Source organism: Amia ocellicauda, chromosome 3 (genome assembly GCF_036373705.1).
Source record: "Amia ocellicauda isolate fAmiCal2 chromosome 3, fAmiCal2.hap1, whole genome shotgun sequence".
NCBI lineage: Eukaryota > Metazoa > Chordata > Actinopteri > Amiiformes > Amiidae > Amia > Amia ocellicauda.
Window position 1 is genome coordinate 48,434,214 of NC_089852.1, and position 12,799 is coordinate 48,447,012.

General features: G+C 38.4%; 1 protein-coding gene across 1 annotated transcript in view; it reads left to right on the forward strand.

The window, feature by feature from the left end:
• The window catches only part of LOC136746922 (FRAS1-related extracellular matrix protein 2), an 89,432-nt gene that overhangs the window by 42,483 nt on the left and 34,150 nt on the right, over window positions 1-12,799 (forward strand). Inside the window, exons 4-6 of the mRNA XM_066699797.1 lie at window positions 3,959-4,189; window positions 10,076-10,201; window positions 12,216-12,467. Coding sequence (XP_066555894.1) covers window positions 3,959-4,189; window positions 10,076-10,201; window positions 12,216-12,467 — 609 coding nt within the window. The remainder of the gene's footprint in view (window positions 1-3,958; window positions 4,190-10,075; window positions 10,202-12,215; window positions 12,468-12,799) is intronic.

The window sequence follows — 12,799 nt, forward strand, 5'->3', positions numbered from 1 at the left end:
TAACCAGGGTTCTGACCTAATCTTCACAAAGCCTACTTTTCACACAAAATGAAGCAACAAAATACTACATTCATTTTTTATATATGTTTTTAAAGAATATATGCACTTTTAGAACCTGTGCATGCAACAATTAGATAGACCTTTTTAATGATCTTCCTGTCTGGGAGGCTGTCTTGTCTGAATGTACATTAATCATTAAAACAATATGTATTTATTTTAAATGGAGTTTTCTTCATTATTATAAGAAAGAGGACATCAGATAATTCCTTATTCATATTCTTATTAGTTATATTTGTGTGTTTATTTGGTTATAAGAGCTTATTCTACAAAATATCTACCTGTTCAAGCTTACCATTTGACTACTGATCAACCATTTGAAAACATTGCAACCAGGATGTCTAGTTGAAATGTAAACAACCTAAGATCCACATTTACATCTAATTCTCTGGCTATGTTGACATAACTGCAGTTAATGTTTCATATGCTTTTCTTCCTGTTGACATTGGACCCATTATAGGAGCCACATTTTGGTCGGTCACACCCATCTTAAAATACTGAGAGCAACAAATCATCTTTTTTTCCAGTCATCACATAAGATGTAGACAATAGAAGCTCTTTATTTACATATTTGAACTTGGCTGGTGTGTCTAGGGCAACTGAAGTAAAGGACGACATTAGCGATGTCTTAAAATGCTTTTGAAGTCCAGTGTTCCACCATCTGTGTTATTGTTGTATCCAAGTATTTCATGTCAGCTAAGAAAGAGTGTTAGCATTCCAAAACATGTGATATCCTTCTGTCATTATACATGCCGCTTTGTTAATTCAGATTGCAAATTATCAACCTCTTTGGCAGTAACATAATCTAATGGAATGATGAAAATAAATTGTATCTCTTCAAAGGCTTATGCAAAGTGAAATACTAATAATAACACTAGTAAAATAAACTACATGAACTGTTACCTTATAGAAAGACTAATAAGCTAATTCAAATGTGCACCTAAGTGGTTTGTAAGAAAGCCACTTTAAACTCCCATTTAATTCCTCTCCATAAAAACCTTTACTTTTTTCAAAAGTGAACTGAATCTCAAACTCGCCATTGATTTCACTGCTCATGTTTAATCACCAGTTGGACTGATGGCCAGGGGCTGTTCTCCAATTGAAGTTTGATGTTCATTTTGGCAGGTCCACAGAGTGTTGCCTTGATTAACCCATATCAGTCATGTGACACAGCTAAAAGTACTCCGCTGTTAAAGTAAAATTACACTTGTAGAAGCAGTGTAGATCAAAACAGGAGTTGTACCTCAATGGAATACTTACATTTGACCCACAAAAATCACCATTACATACACTGGGTCTCTTATCAAGGTGAATATTGTTCATTAAGTTTGGAAAAGTAGCTATTAACTGATGCAATATTTCAAGGGAATGTTTCATCCTGTGATTAAAAGCGTTTAATTTTCATTATAAAAGTTCTGCTAAAGAATCCAATTAGAGTGAAGTGTCATAAATTACAAGCTTTGTTTATTACTACAAAAAGTACTATATTTTTATATATATCTTATGAAGATTAATGGGCTGCAAGGTTCTGTGAAATTTCTTTTTGCACTTCAGAATGATGATAAATAAAGGGCAGTTAAAAAGCTAAACGTTAGGCAGGGGATTACAAATGCCGTTTCAGACAGGCCTGTTAGAGCTTGAGTGAAGCATGTTTTCTTTTAATTCCATAGTTGGGTAGGCTCAGTAACTTTAGGTTTTGGTCTCTGATCTGCGATGTTTTCAATTCAATTACAACAATAATTGCAGGCGGGACGTTAATCTGGTAATTTCCCAATTGTGTGTGTGGTTTCAGTGTAATTTAACCTCTCTTGTCTGCATCTTGACATTGAATCGCCTCTCATGAACCCTTCAGGGAGGCCGCTTAGTTTCCTCAAGGGGCAATGCAAAGGGAGAGCTTATTTTTGACTATATACTCACTCTGTAACTCTTTAAATCAGTCCTTTAGCTTGTAGATGGTTACTAATGTGCTGTTAGGTTCTTAGCTTGCGTTTGTTACTCACAGGGTACGGCGATCTTTGCTGAAGTGTAGACTTTTGGTAATGAAAACAAATGAGTAGGCCTCATGTCACAGAGGGGAGTCCTTCGCAAATTAATGATCCATCTTCACCAGTGCTGATTAAGCAGAACAGTCAGTCAATCCGTGCAATAAATCTCCCTTTTATCATTAGTGACTAAGAAGCTTTAATGTATTTATTTATTTTACCCTACCTAATGCAATCTGCATGTCTGCTTGGAGAGCCCCTGTGTATTTCAGTGGGAAAGGTTGGTCTGGATCTTCTAAACAGCCAGCTGTGTTCCCACTCACGTATTTCAACTGCTCCACTTTGTTTCTGTAGGCCAGGCAGAGTCTAAGAAGTTTCAGGTAAAATACTAAAAAAACGATATGTCAAATGAGAGCATCATACATTTGAAGTAAGACTCCTGAAATGCATATGGAATTACTGCAAGAACAAGAAGACATCCTATGTTACTTACAAGATTTGGTGGATTTGTTGTAACGCAAATTGCTGGGAAGAAAACAAGACTTTTCCATGTGTTGAAACTTGGTTTGAAGACACTGGAAAACATCACACTAGAGAAAGTGATGCATTCGCCATAGATCTCTCAAGAGGTGCAACTTCACTGTGTTTGATATCACAAGACGCTCCCTCCACTGCTGCTTTCCCCCATAATTGCTATCTCTTTGACTTGCCGTGCCTTAGCAAAGTTTTCCTGAACTTCTCTCACCCTGGGGAATCCGATCCCTACTGTGAGAACAAGTGTGGATGTTAAAATTGTTCTTCTTACTCAAGGCTTCACTTTGAAGATTTGTGTTTAATTCTTTTTATTGATGTGTACGCCCTGCCAGGCACTCGCATGTCTTCCTCAGATGTAGAAATCTTTTGCGTATCAAAGCTGCTTTTTGACTAGGTCTGTCAGCATTAACCTTCCATCGTTTACATTCTCTCACACACTCACTATATATTCATATACGTGTCAGTGTAAATATATACATACACACTCACACACAAACATATATATTTAAATGGATTTACACACCAGTCTATGTATTCCAATGGGGGAAAAATGCATTATCTGTCTTTCAGTAAATCAGTGCGGTCGGTGCTGCAGATGTGCTCCCAGTCTTGCGACACACTTTAGCTTCATCAAAACAGCCACCATTGTACTGACCTTAGAGATAGCTAAGGGCCTGAGGTTTAATGTTTTATTAATAGGCAGAGCCCTGCTGTGTGGTGTGCTGCAATCAAACACAGCCCGAGCCGAGCAGAGTTCGTGTACCGCACAGCATCTGTCATAACAGCCCAGACAGAAGGTACACTGCCAGCTCCCCAGCTTGAAGTTGTTTGTGATCAAACCGCAATCAGCAGGCATGGCAGGACCCCAGCTGAGCAGGGGAGCACCTTGGAAAAGGGGATGCAAGAACAGTGCTGTTGTAGCGAGTGACCGGATTGACAGTGTTACAAATGGCCTTTTCTGTCCATGCTGACAGGATATTGATTATCACATCTCATTGGTAGACATAACCTTTTTGACACAAAAAGAGAAGAAAGAATCTTGTCATCTTTTGATAGAACATTGTAACAGGAGAACACGAAGTTAGAAGCCAGACATTTTCAAAATGAAAATGAGAAAAACTGATAATAATAATACAAGTTTGGAGCTGGAGGTGAGCCTAATTAATAGTCGCTATGATTTCCCACAGGTACTGTATACTTGGCTTTCTATCTCCTCATAAGTAACTTATCTTCTTCTGCTTGATGGTGTGAGTGGCACAGAATCTGACCACAGGTTGGCTGCCATAGAATCTGCCATAGAGTCGGACATAGAATCTTAGAGTTTTCTCTAATTGGGTGCTGTAGCTATGTTAATGGGCTCCTCCCTTTTCGATTCTTTCCCATAGGCATTGGCACCAAAGATGGCACAGCCGAGAAAGACAAAGACTTCAGGGGGAAGTCGCAGAAGCAAGTGCAGTTCAACCCTGGCCAAACCACAGCCACCTGGAAAGTGCGCATCCTCACCGACCAGGAGTTTGAGCAGTCGGAGACCTTTCAGATCGTCCTGTCCGAGCCAGTGATGGGCGCTCTGGAGTTCCCCGAAGTTGCCACAGTTGAGATCCTGGATCCAGGCGATGGTAAAATGCCATTTTCTTAATTATATCCTTCTTTATCTTGGGGGGGGGGGGGGAGCTTAATTAAAAAGCATCGGACCCAATACTGCTGAATTTCTCCATAAACATAACTGTCTCCATCATCAGTTTAAAATAGCACATTATGAGATAAATAATACAACATATATACATTATGACATGAGGCCAGTCTTAAACATGAATTTTGATCTTGTTCTGATCCATATTAGCTAGTTTACCTTGTTAAATGTAACATATGATTTTGGAATCGTTTTACATTAGTTTCCAGTTGATTCCATATACCTTCACTGTGGGAATACAGTGATATACCATAATTAATATCTCTAAGGCAGCAAATTGAAGACATGTTGATCCATAGGAAGCCGCTGTATAACTATGTTTAAAGTGCACAGCATCATATGTTAGAGTTACCAAGGTAAACTAGCAGATATGTTTGGCATTGTCAGAACCTGCAAAACTTCAAAATGTGTTGAAAGTGCAAAAATCTACATCTGGTAAATGTATAAATGTAAACTTATAGAGGACAGAGGAGGAGATAAACGATTGAAGGTGACAGCTTGAGGGGGGCATAGCAGTTTAGAGTCCAACCATCTAAGTTTACTGCAGCTCGTCTTTTGTACTGCTCTCTTCATCTGAGGGGTTGCATTTTGAAACGGTTCCTGCCAGGTTTAAGCAAATAATCCCTACAAGCGATTTCACCAAAGGGAGGCTCATGTGAGGGCACTTTGAGGAAGGGGAGCAAACCTGCAGCATGAAACCTGAAGCAGATACCTATTTTCTGGTGCTTTCCCCATTTAATTTTAGTGTTGGAAAGTGTATCCTGCAAGTGGGGAGAAGCTCGATGCAACAACAGATTTATTATACTGTCAGCAAGAGTTGCTGGAAGATGGGCAGGTTGATATTCTGTCAGGAAGCATGAGGGAGACAGTGCCTCTTAGACTGTTAGTTAAACACTAGCGTTCCTCTTTTCTATTCTGTCTGTTGTGTTGTGTTCAAAAAGAGGCTTCAGATGTTCTGGCTGAAGCAATTCCATATTGAAAATCCCTTGTGGGTCTACATGCTGTGGTGCTCAAATAAAGAAAAGCAGTTTCCCTGTTGCGTCAGACAAGCAATACCTTTACAGCACATTTACATTATGTTACATTACATTTACATTTACATTTCTGTTACAGCCAATGTGTCTTGACTTTGTTGTGTGCTCAGAAATCGGTCCCGGAATTGGTGCTAGTCTAGGATTCACAGACATCCTCGATAAAAAAGCAAACCTTCACATGGCCTGTGTTTCCACACTCGAGGCTTAAATAAGTAAACAGATATTTTAAAATGAGGCTTAAGCTTCACCTAGTTGGAGTCCCTCCAGGATTCTTGAACTGTGAATGTCTGAACTGAGGGAACATTCCCAGCAGGGATGGCAAGCTCGAATCTGGGCACAGCGTAAAATGAATGCATGAATAAATATGAAAGTGATACAGTTCAGCAAGGCATCAACTCATTTCTTTATTTATTTGCTGTATTCCATGCAACTGTACCAAAACAGTGAATAAAAAAAAGACAGTTTCAACAAATACAATCTCACAGCAGATATAATAATAAATAGATATATGATGGGGGGAGAGAGAGAGAGAAAGAGAGATAGAGAGAGAGAGAAGCAACAAAGTACCTCAGGGAGCTTTCCCATTTTGCTAAATTTTGTGACCTTTAATGCTAATACCCACCCATAAAAAAGGAACATTTAAAGAAGCCCTACCCTCTTGTGTTCAATTAGCTCTGGCTACAAAATAAACTATATCACAATAACTGCATTAGCTAATTAAAGAATATAAAAGGGAGTCTTTCCTGGGATTAAAAGGCTGATTTTACCTTCTATTTAACCTGCCAAAGTAACAGCAAGAACCTGTTATCTTTCAAATTGCGTTAAGAGTGGAGGAGTCTTTTTTTCTGTTCTCTGTGTAAAGGTGCCATTGCAATGTTTGAACTTCATAAATTAATTACTCTTTTAGTTTAAAAAAAAAATTGTTTTACTCTTGGCCAAATGATCTAATTGTATTTAGCCTTGAACTACTGCTGGTACAACAGATGTTGAAAGATGTATATTTTTTATCTTTTTCATTTTCCAGGATACAAAATAGCTTTTTATGTTTCAGTTAAACAACATGAATGAGATCTTGAGGAAAAAAAATGCATTCGGGATCCAGGTTTATTCCAAAAGTCAGGGAAAGTAAGTGTAAAGTAAGAAGGCTTTCTAGCCAAGCAATAGGATTTGTCCTGAAAGTGCAACACAATCTGAACACACACTAAATGATTTGGAAATAATTGTAAAGTTTGACGCATATAAAGTGTCAGAACATTCAATAGAAAATACTGTTTCAAAACCCTATTATGATATCTAAATTGATATTAAAAAATGGATTACATTGGACAGTGAACATTTCTGTTTTTCAGATGATTGGTTTACTTATTAATATGTGTTCTGATTGGTTAAAACACAAGGGCAGATTTGGAATTGACATTAGATTGTATACTCTATTTACACTTTCCGAATTATTATTAATATAGAGATTTTTATGGCTGCTCCTGTTCTTTTCAAGATATATCAAGTTTTATATATAATGTATGATGCATGTATAAATGCTTATAAAAGCCCCCATGACACCACTTAATGCTTTCTCCCCATCTTGCTCTCCACATGCAAGCACAGTCTGGGTGAAAGTTTACTGTGTGTGTGTTTGATTTGAGAGAGAGAGAGAGAGAGAGAGAGAGAGAGAGAGAGAGAGAGAGAGAGAGAGAGAGAGAGAGAGAAGAGAGAGAGAGGGAGAAGGAGAAGGAAAGGGAGAGAAAGAGAGAGGGGAGAGGGAGAGAAATGCAATAACTGTCAGAATCAACTGAGTTTCAGCTGGAATGAAGAGTACCACAGAGAAATAAAATTATTCTCCATATGTTTCATGTTCAGTGTGATAAAAATAAATGAAAGGGGAGGAAAAAAAATCAATAGGCGTCGATGCCAAGAGTGGTCGGGAAATACATTGGCATTGTGGCAGGAGGGCTCCAGATAAGAGCAGCCACTGCATTATGTCTGCCTAGCCAACATCTGCAGTTGATTTTCTGGATCGTACCCTGCAATTCGTTTGAAAGGGCCCTGGGGATTTACAGATGAGGTGTGCGGCTACAGGCTTGTTAGAGACGTGGCCCGAAAATTACAGCCTCATTTTGTACGCCAGCCGTTAGATGGGGTTTTGACAGCTTACCCCCGTGTGTCTTGACCTTTTTTTTGTATTCCTGCATGCAGCCTAGCCTATGCAGCAGAAGAATGGGGATTTAAAAATAAAACGGGACTAGTACAACAGTTAAAACAGTTAGCAGAATTATTTATTTATTTTGAATGCTTAAAATATGTTGAAATAGAACTGCACCACCGCCTCTTTATATAGCTGGTGTTGGGGTCCCATAAAAAGACGTGATATTTTGAGGGACACAATATACCGAGACACCAAACAAAGCTTTAGTTTTATTGCAGGCCTCTGAAATTATAAACAGGGCAGCAATGCATCTAGAAACACGGAAAGAAATAGGAGGCTAATACAGTCCATAATGTAACAGTAATACCATACTGTGCATTTTTAGTAGCCTATGTATATTACAACAAAAATGTGCTTAGAAATATTGAGGTTAATTATATTCAGAGGCATGCGCATCTTGACTATAAAAAATGGGAGCGTGGTATATTCATTTATGGTTTTCTATCAAAATACCTTTTGCAGGTACAGATGCATGCTACACACACTAATTCAATATTGTATTACTGATGTTTTATGGGACCATTAATGTTTAAAAGCCTCTCAAAGCATATTTCACTTCTGACAATGATGGTCTGTCAACTGACGAGAGCAGCAGATCAATGTTTATTGATATGTTTCTATATTAAGTATCCACTTGACTTGAGAACTTACTTTCAGCATCAGTTTTAATGCATGTTTTAACTTGCAAGCATGCATGCCTAGAATATATAAAATATAGGTGCGGGGGTTATTCTTGGGATTTCACCACAGAGACAAGCTTAAGATTACTTTTATCTCGGTAAGTGGGGCAGAGCAGTTGACTTCTGTGCGGATGTTATTGTTTTGAGAGAAGAACGGCACAGAGATGGCACAGGAGACGACACATTTGCCCACACGTTGCGTAGGTGTTCACATTAAAGAAAGTGGTTTTCGTCAGTAATCATCGACCATGCCTGAGATAGATGTTTAAATAATTAGAGCTCTTTTTAAGCATCCCTCTCCCTCCTCTCCAATTATAAAGAAGCTTTCCTCTCCTTCTCTCTCATACACAATTCAGTCACATCGCTTCTTAAAGTTAGCAAAGTCTCCTAGTAATTGATTTAGGTTTTGTTCTGGGGAACGGCAGGATATATTTAGAGAAATAGCATACAGTGACAATGGATCAGATCAAAGACGACAAATAAATTGAGAAACGGAAATCTGGAACAAGGAGGCAGAATGAAGAGTCTTGTTTTCCTGGTACCAGAACTCCCAATGGAAGAACGACTTTTATGTTCCCCAAGCTGTCATTTTTCAACACATTTTTAACAGCCATGTCTGGAGGAACGTTTATAGACACCAGCGTGGGTCCCTTGTTTTTAAATCTTTCCCATTCAAGAGACAACTTAGATTGAATTACCCCAAAAATGTCTTATGTCCTATAAAAAAGCATCTTATTCAATTATTTTTACTAGTCACTGGGATATCACAAAAGTACAGTACTTTCTTCCAGTTAATTAGGGTCAGACCAAAAGGAAAATGCCAACAAAAGTATACTAAGGAGTACAGGTGGGAAGACAATATGTATTTTTAGCAGTGCTGTAATGTTATTCCATAGAAGCTTGGTCAAGTTCTTTATAAAAACCAAATGTGGTATATCACAGAAAAAGGCAAGATCTAATAAAGCCCATTGACATAATGATAAAGCAGAAATCATTGTGAGGAGACGTTTCACAAACATTGAAAAACCATAGCAAAGCATTTGGCAAAGCATAAGTGTGGAATTACTGAACTCGAGTAGGCTAATGTTCATGTGCTATTCTAAATGAATTGTTAGTCATAGCAAAGAGAAATCAATAACATCCCTAAACTCAAGTACAAATTTACAAGTTTACTGCAGAAATCTCCTTCATGCTTGCAGGGGTCCACGAGGCCTGGTTGAAATCGAGATAGCTTAATGCAGTACCAGATGGCAAGAAATAATTTAGTTCAGAGTGTCTAAAAAGAAAATCACTTTGATAAGCACAGTTTGCCTTGTCAAGAATGAGAATTATCCTCTGTGTAAAATTTTATACAGATCTCCCTTTTTCTCCCACACAACAGATTGGAGCCTTTTGTTTGAAAAACTTAAGGGAGTAGGAATTTAAGTTTCTCACTTAACAATTACAGGGCCATATTTTTAAAGTGAGCACAAAGCAGTATCTTTTAAGGAGATTGAATCAAGCGAGCTGAAAAGAAAGTTGTTAGGAGCCGATGTGTCTTTGACTTTGACAGCAGGTATATATTACCTCTGTACATCTGAAATGAGCTTTCCATATGAAACACAAACTCTTCAGATTTTCTGAAGGCATATTTTTGATATGCAGTGTATTGAAATACTTAGCATCTATAATATATCTATATAGATAGCTGGCACCCAGGAGGCAAAAACAAAACTAAGGAAAATAAAAATACTATTTTTTAAGCAAACACAATACATAACTTTCAACATATGGGCCTGATACAACAAAACATAACTCAACCCTTTGGGGCTTTCCCATTATTACCGCACACTCCTCAAGAATGCTAGGGTACCCTGCTGTTTTCTGGTTAAACGTTATGGCTTGTTTTCCCACAGAGTCGACAGTCTATATCCCGCAGTCCAGTTACACCATTGAGGAGGATATCGGAGAGCTACTGATCCCAGTGAAGAGAAGTGGAGATGCCAGTCAAGAGCTCATGGTTATCTGTTACACTCAGCAAGGTAATGTGGGACCAGAATTTACTCCTCTTTGCCTTGTCAGGACACAGCAAGTTTAATATTGAACATAAGTCAAAAACCATCTGCACTTTCCTACTGTTTCTGCGTTGTTGTGTAATTTCATGGTTTGTGTACTGAAGAAATTCTCAGATGCTTCAGTTTCAGTTTCAAATGAATTATCCTCACGTTTGGAGAAAACAAATGGATGACGTAGTTAGACAATTCACTGTCCTTTTTAGTTTCATCCCACAAGAACTCAACCCATACACACTGTAGTATTGCTGGATTACTGGGGTTTGGGTTGTTCAATCTATTTTTTAATTTAGGCCCACAGTAGTCCATAATTCTCACCCATCCATAATTGGGGTCAGGTATCTGTAAGCTAGAAGCAATAAACCACTGGTAAACAAAAGGACACTTGTCAAGTAATGGACTTGATCCATTATTTTGAATGGATACCGAACGACCACAATGGGGTTGAATGGCCTCCTCTCATTTGTAAACTTTCTAAGTACTGGGTTTGGTAATTGATAGGTCAGTCGAAGTTTTGAATTAATCTAAAAATGTTAAATTTGAGAAACTACTTTCCATACGCAGTGCAGGAAATGTGTTATTTTAGTACAAGAAACATGTATTCAGGTATAGTATCATGGCTTACAAAGCAAAGATTTATTTTTGACACCTGTAATACTTTTCTCCAGTTTTGAGAAACCTTGGTTAGTGAGCGCAGAGGATACTCTGAATATGAAACAAAATGGTTTAGGCCAAAACTGGAAAATACGTGTAGTACAGCCTTTAAATCTTCATATGTATTTTTAGAAAGATTTATTTTCCCTTTGGAGGGCAGCAAAAGTAATAGCTTGTTTCCAGATTGAGCTGTCATGATTAGGTTCGAAAAATACCTTTGCCTCTCCAAGCAGATACCATTTCCACCCTACATATGTTCTGTGGAATACTGAAGGAGGTACCCCCATAAATCATATAGAAGATACCTTTAATTCAATTATTAATCGGCATTAAGGAGGTGTATTTATAGACATTCTTAAGAAACTAGAACAGGGAAGATTTCTGCTGAGATGCAGTTCTGATTCCAGTTGCCTTCCCTAACCACGACTTAGTCATTGAACAGTGTTGAAAGCTCAAGCAGGATTGCAAAGGCCAGTGTATCCTGCAGATGTGATTTAAACGCTAGCAGACACCATTTGATTGATTGAAGTGTTTTTGATTACATGTCTTGCTTTATTTAAACCCGATGAAGCACCCTTCATGATCGTAAGGCTTATCTAAGTGTTTAAGTGATCCTGCTGTTATGTTACTTATTAATCCCACTGGAATTTTAAGACGGATTACATAGCTTCTGCTAAATAAAACTACAATCTAAAAGAAAAGTAAATATCTATATAAATAATATCTATAAAAAAGGTGTATGGGCCTTTTTTTAATTCATTAGGGTCTCCTGAATTGTCCCAAGAAGACAACATCTATTAATGTATTAATCCTGTGAGGATTCTGAAATGGTCCTGTTGGATAAATATTTTATAAAACCTGGAAACTTGGCCTTGAAAATGTGTATCCAGTCAAAGTGAGTGAGTAAAGAGATACGTTGATTACATAAACCTGACTCTTTCACTATCATTTTGAAGTATGAAGTGATGAAAAGAAAGTAAATGCACTCTTCTGTCTGCACATTTGGTATCGACATTCTCCATAGAAAGTGTTTTGTTGTTATGTATTCAGTACATCGATCCTGTATTACTGAGGGACATGAGATAAGGGTTGAGCAGGCAAAGAAAGAAGATCACTGATATGAAACCAAACCAGAAACGACTCGTGTCATTTTCTATGTACCTGTTGTATTATCAAGATGTTTGGTCAAGATAAAGAATCAAATGCAAAATCTTCAAGTTCCCAGGTCATGGCTGAAGCCCTTCATAAAATAATATACTGTACACAGAATTGAAATGGATGTATGCAGCACAATTATTATTTATTGGTATCTGTTGTTCTTTTTGTAAAGGCACGGCGACAGGCACCATTCCCTCCACAGTCCTGTCGTACTCTGACTACATCTCCCGGCCCGAGGACCACACCAGCGTGCTGCGCTTCGACAAGGACGAGACGGAGAAGTTCTGCCGCTTGGTCATCATCGACGACTCACTGTATGAAGAGGAGGAGTCCTTCAACGTAACCCTGAGCATGCCCATGGGGGGCCGCGTGGGCCAGGAGTACCCTTCCACCAAAGTCACCATCCTGGCAGACCTGGATGACGGTAAGGCGACTTGCTTTCATTAATCGCCGGTCAAAAAAATGCTAGGCTTTCATCATCCCATGAAGGAAGCCAATAGAATCCAGAACAGAAGCAGAGTTAGTCAATGTTTTTCCACATTGAAGAAATTCTTCTCTCATTATCTCACAGGCTTCTGGCAGGGTTCTGTTCCCGTCATGTCAACAAGCATATTTGTCATGTTTACTTTTTTTTTTTTCTGTTCATGCGAAGCTGTCATTCCTCAAATCATCGTTCTAATGCTGAGGCTTAGATTGGTCTTAACTCCTGTGCTGAAAGAAAGGGCAAGGACCCATTCTTCTGTGTCTCTGGAATGT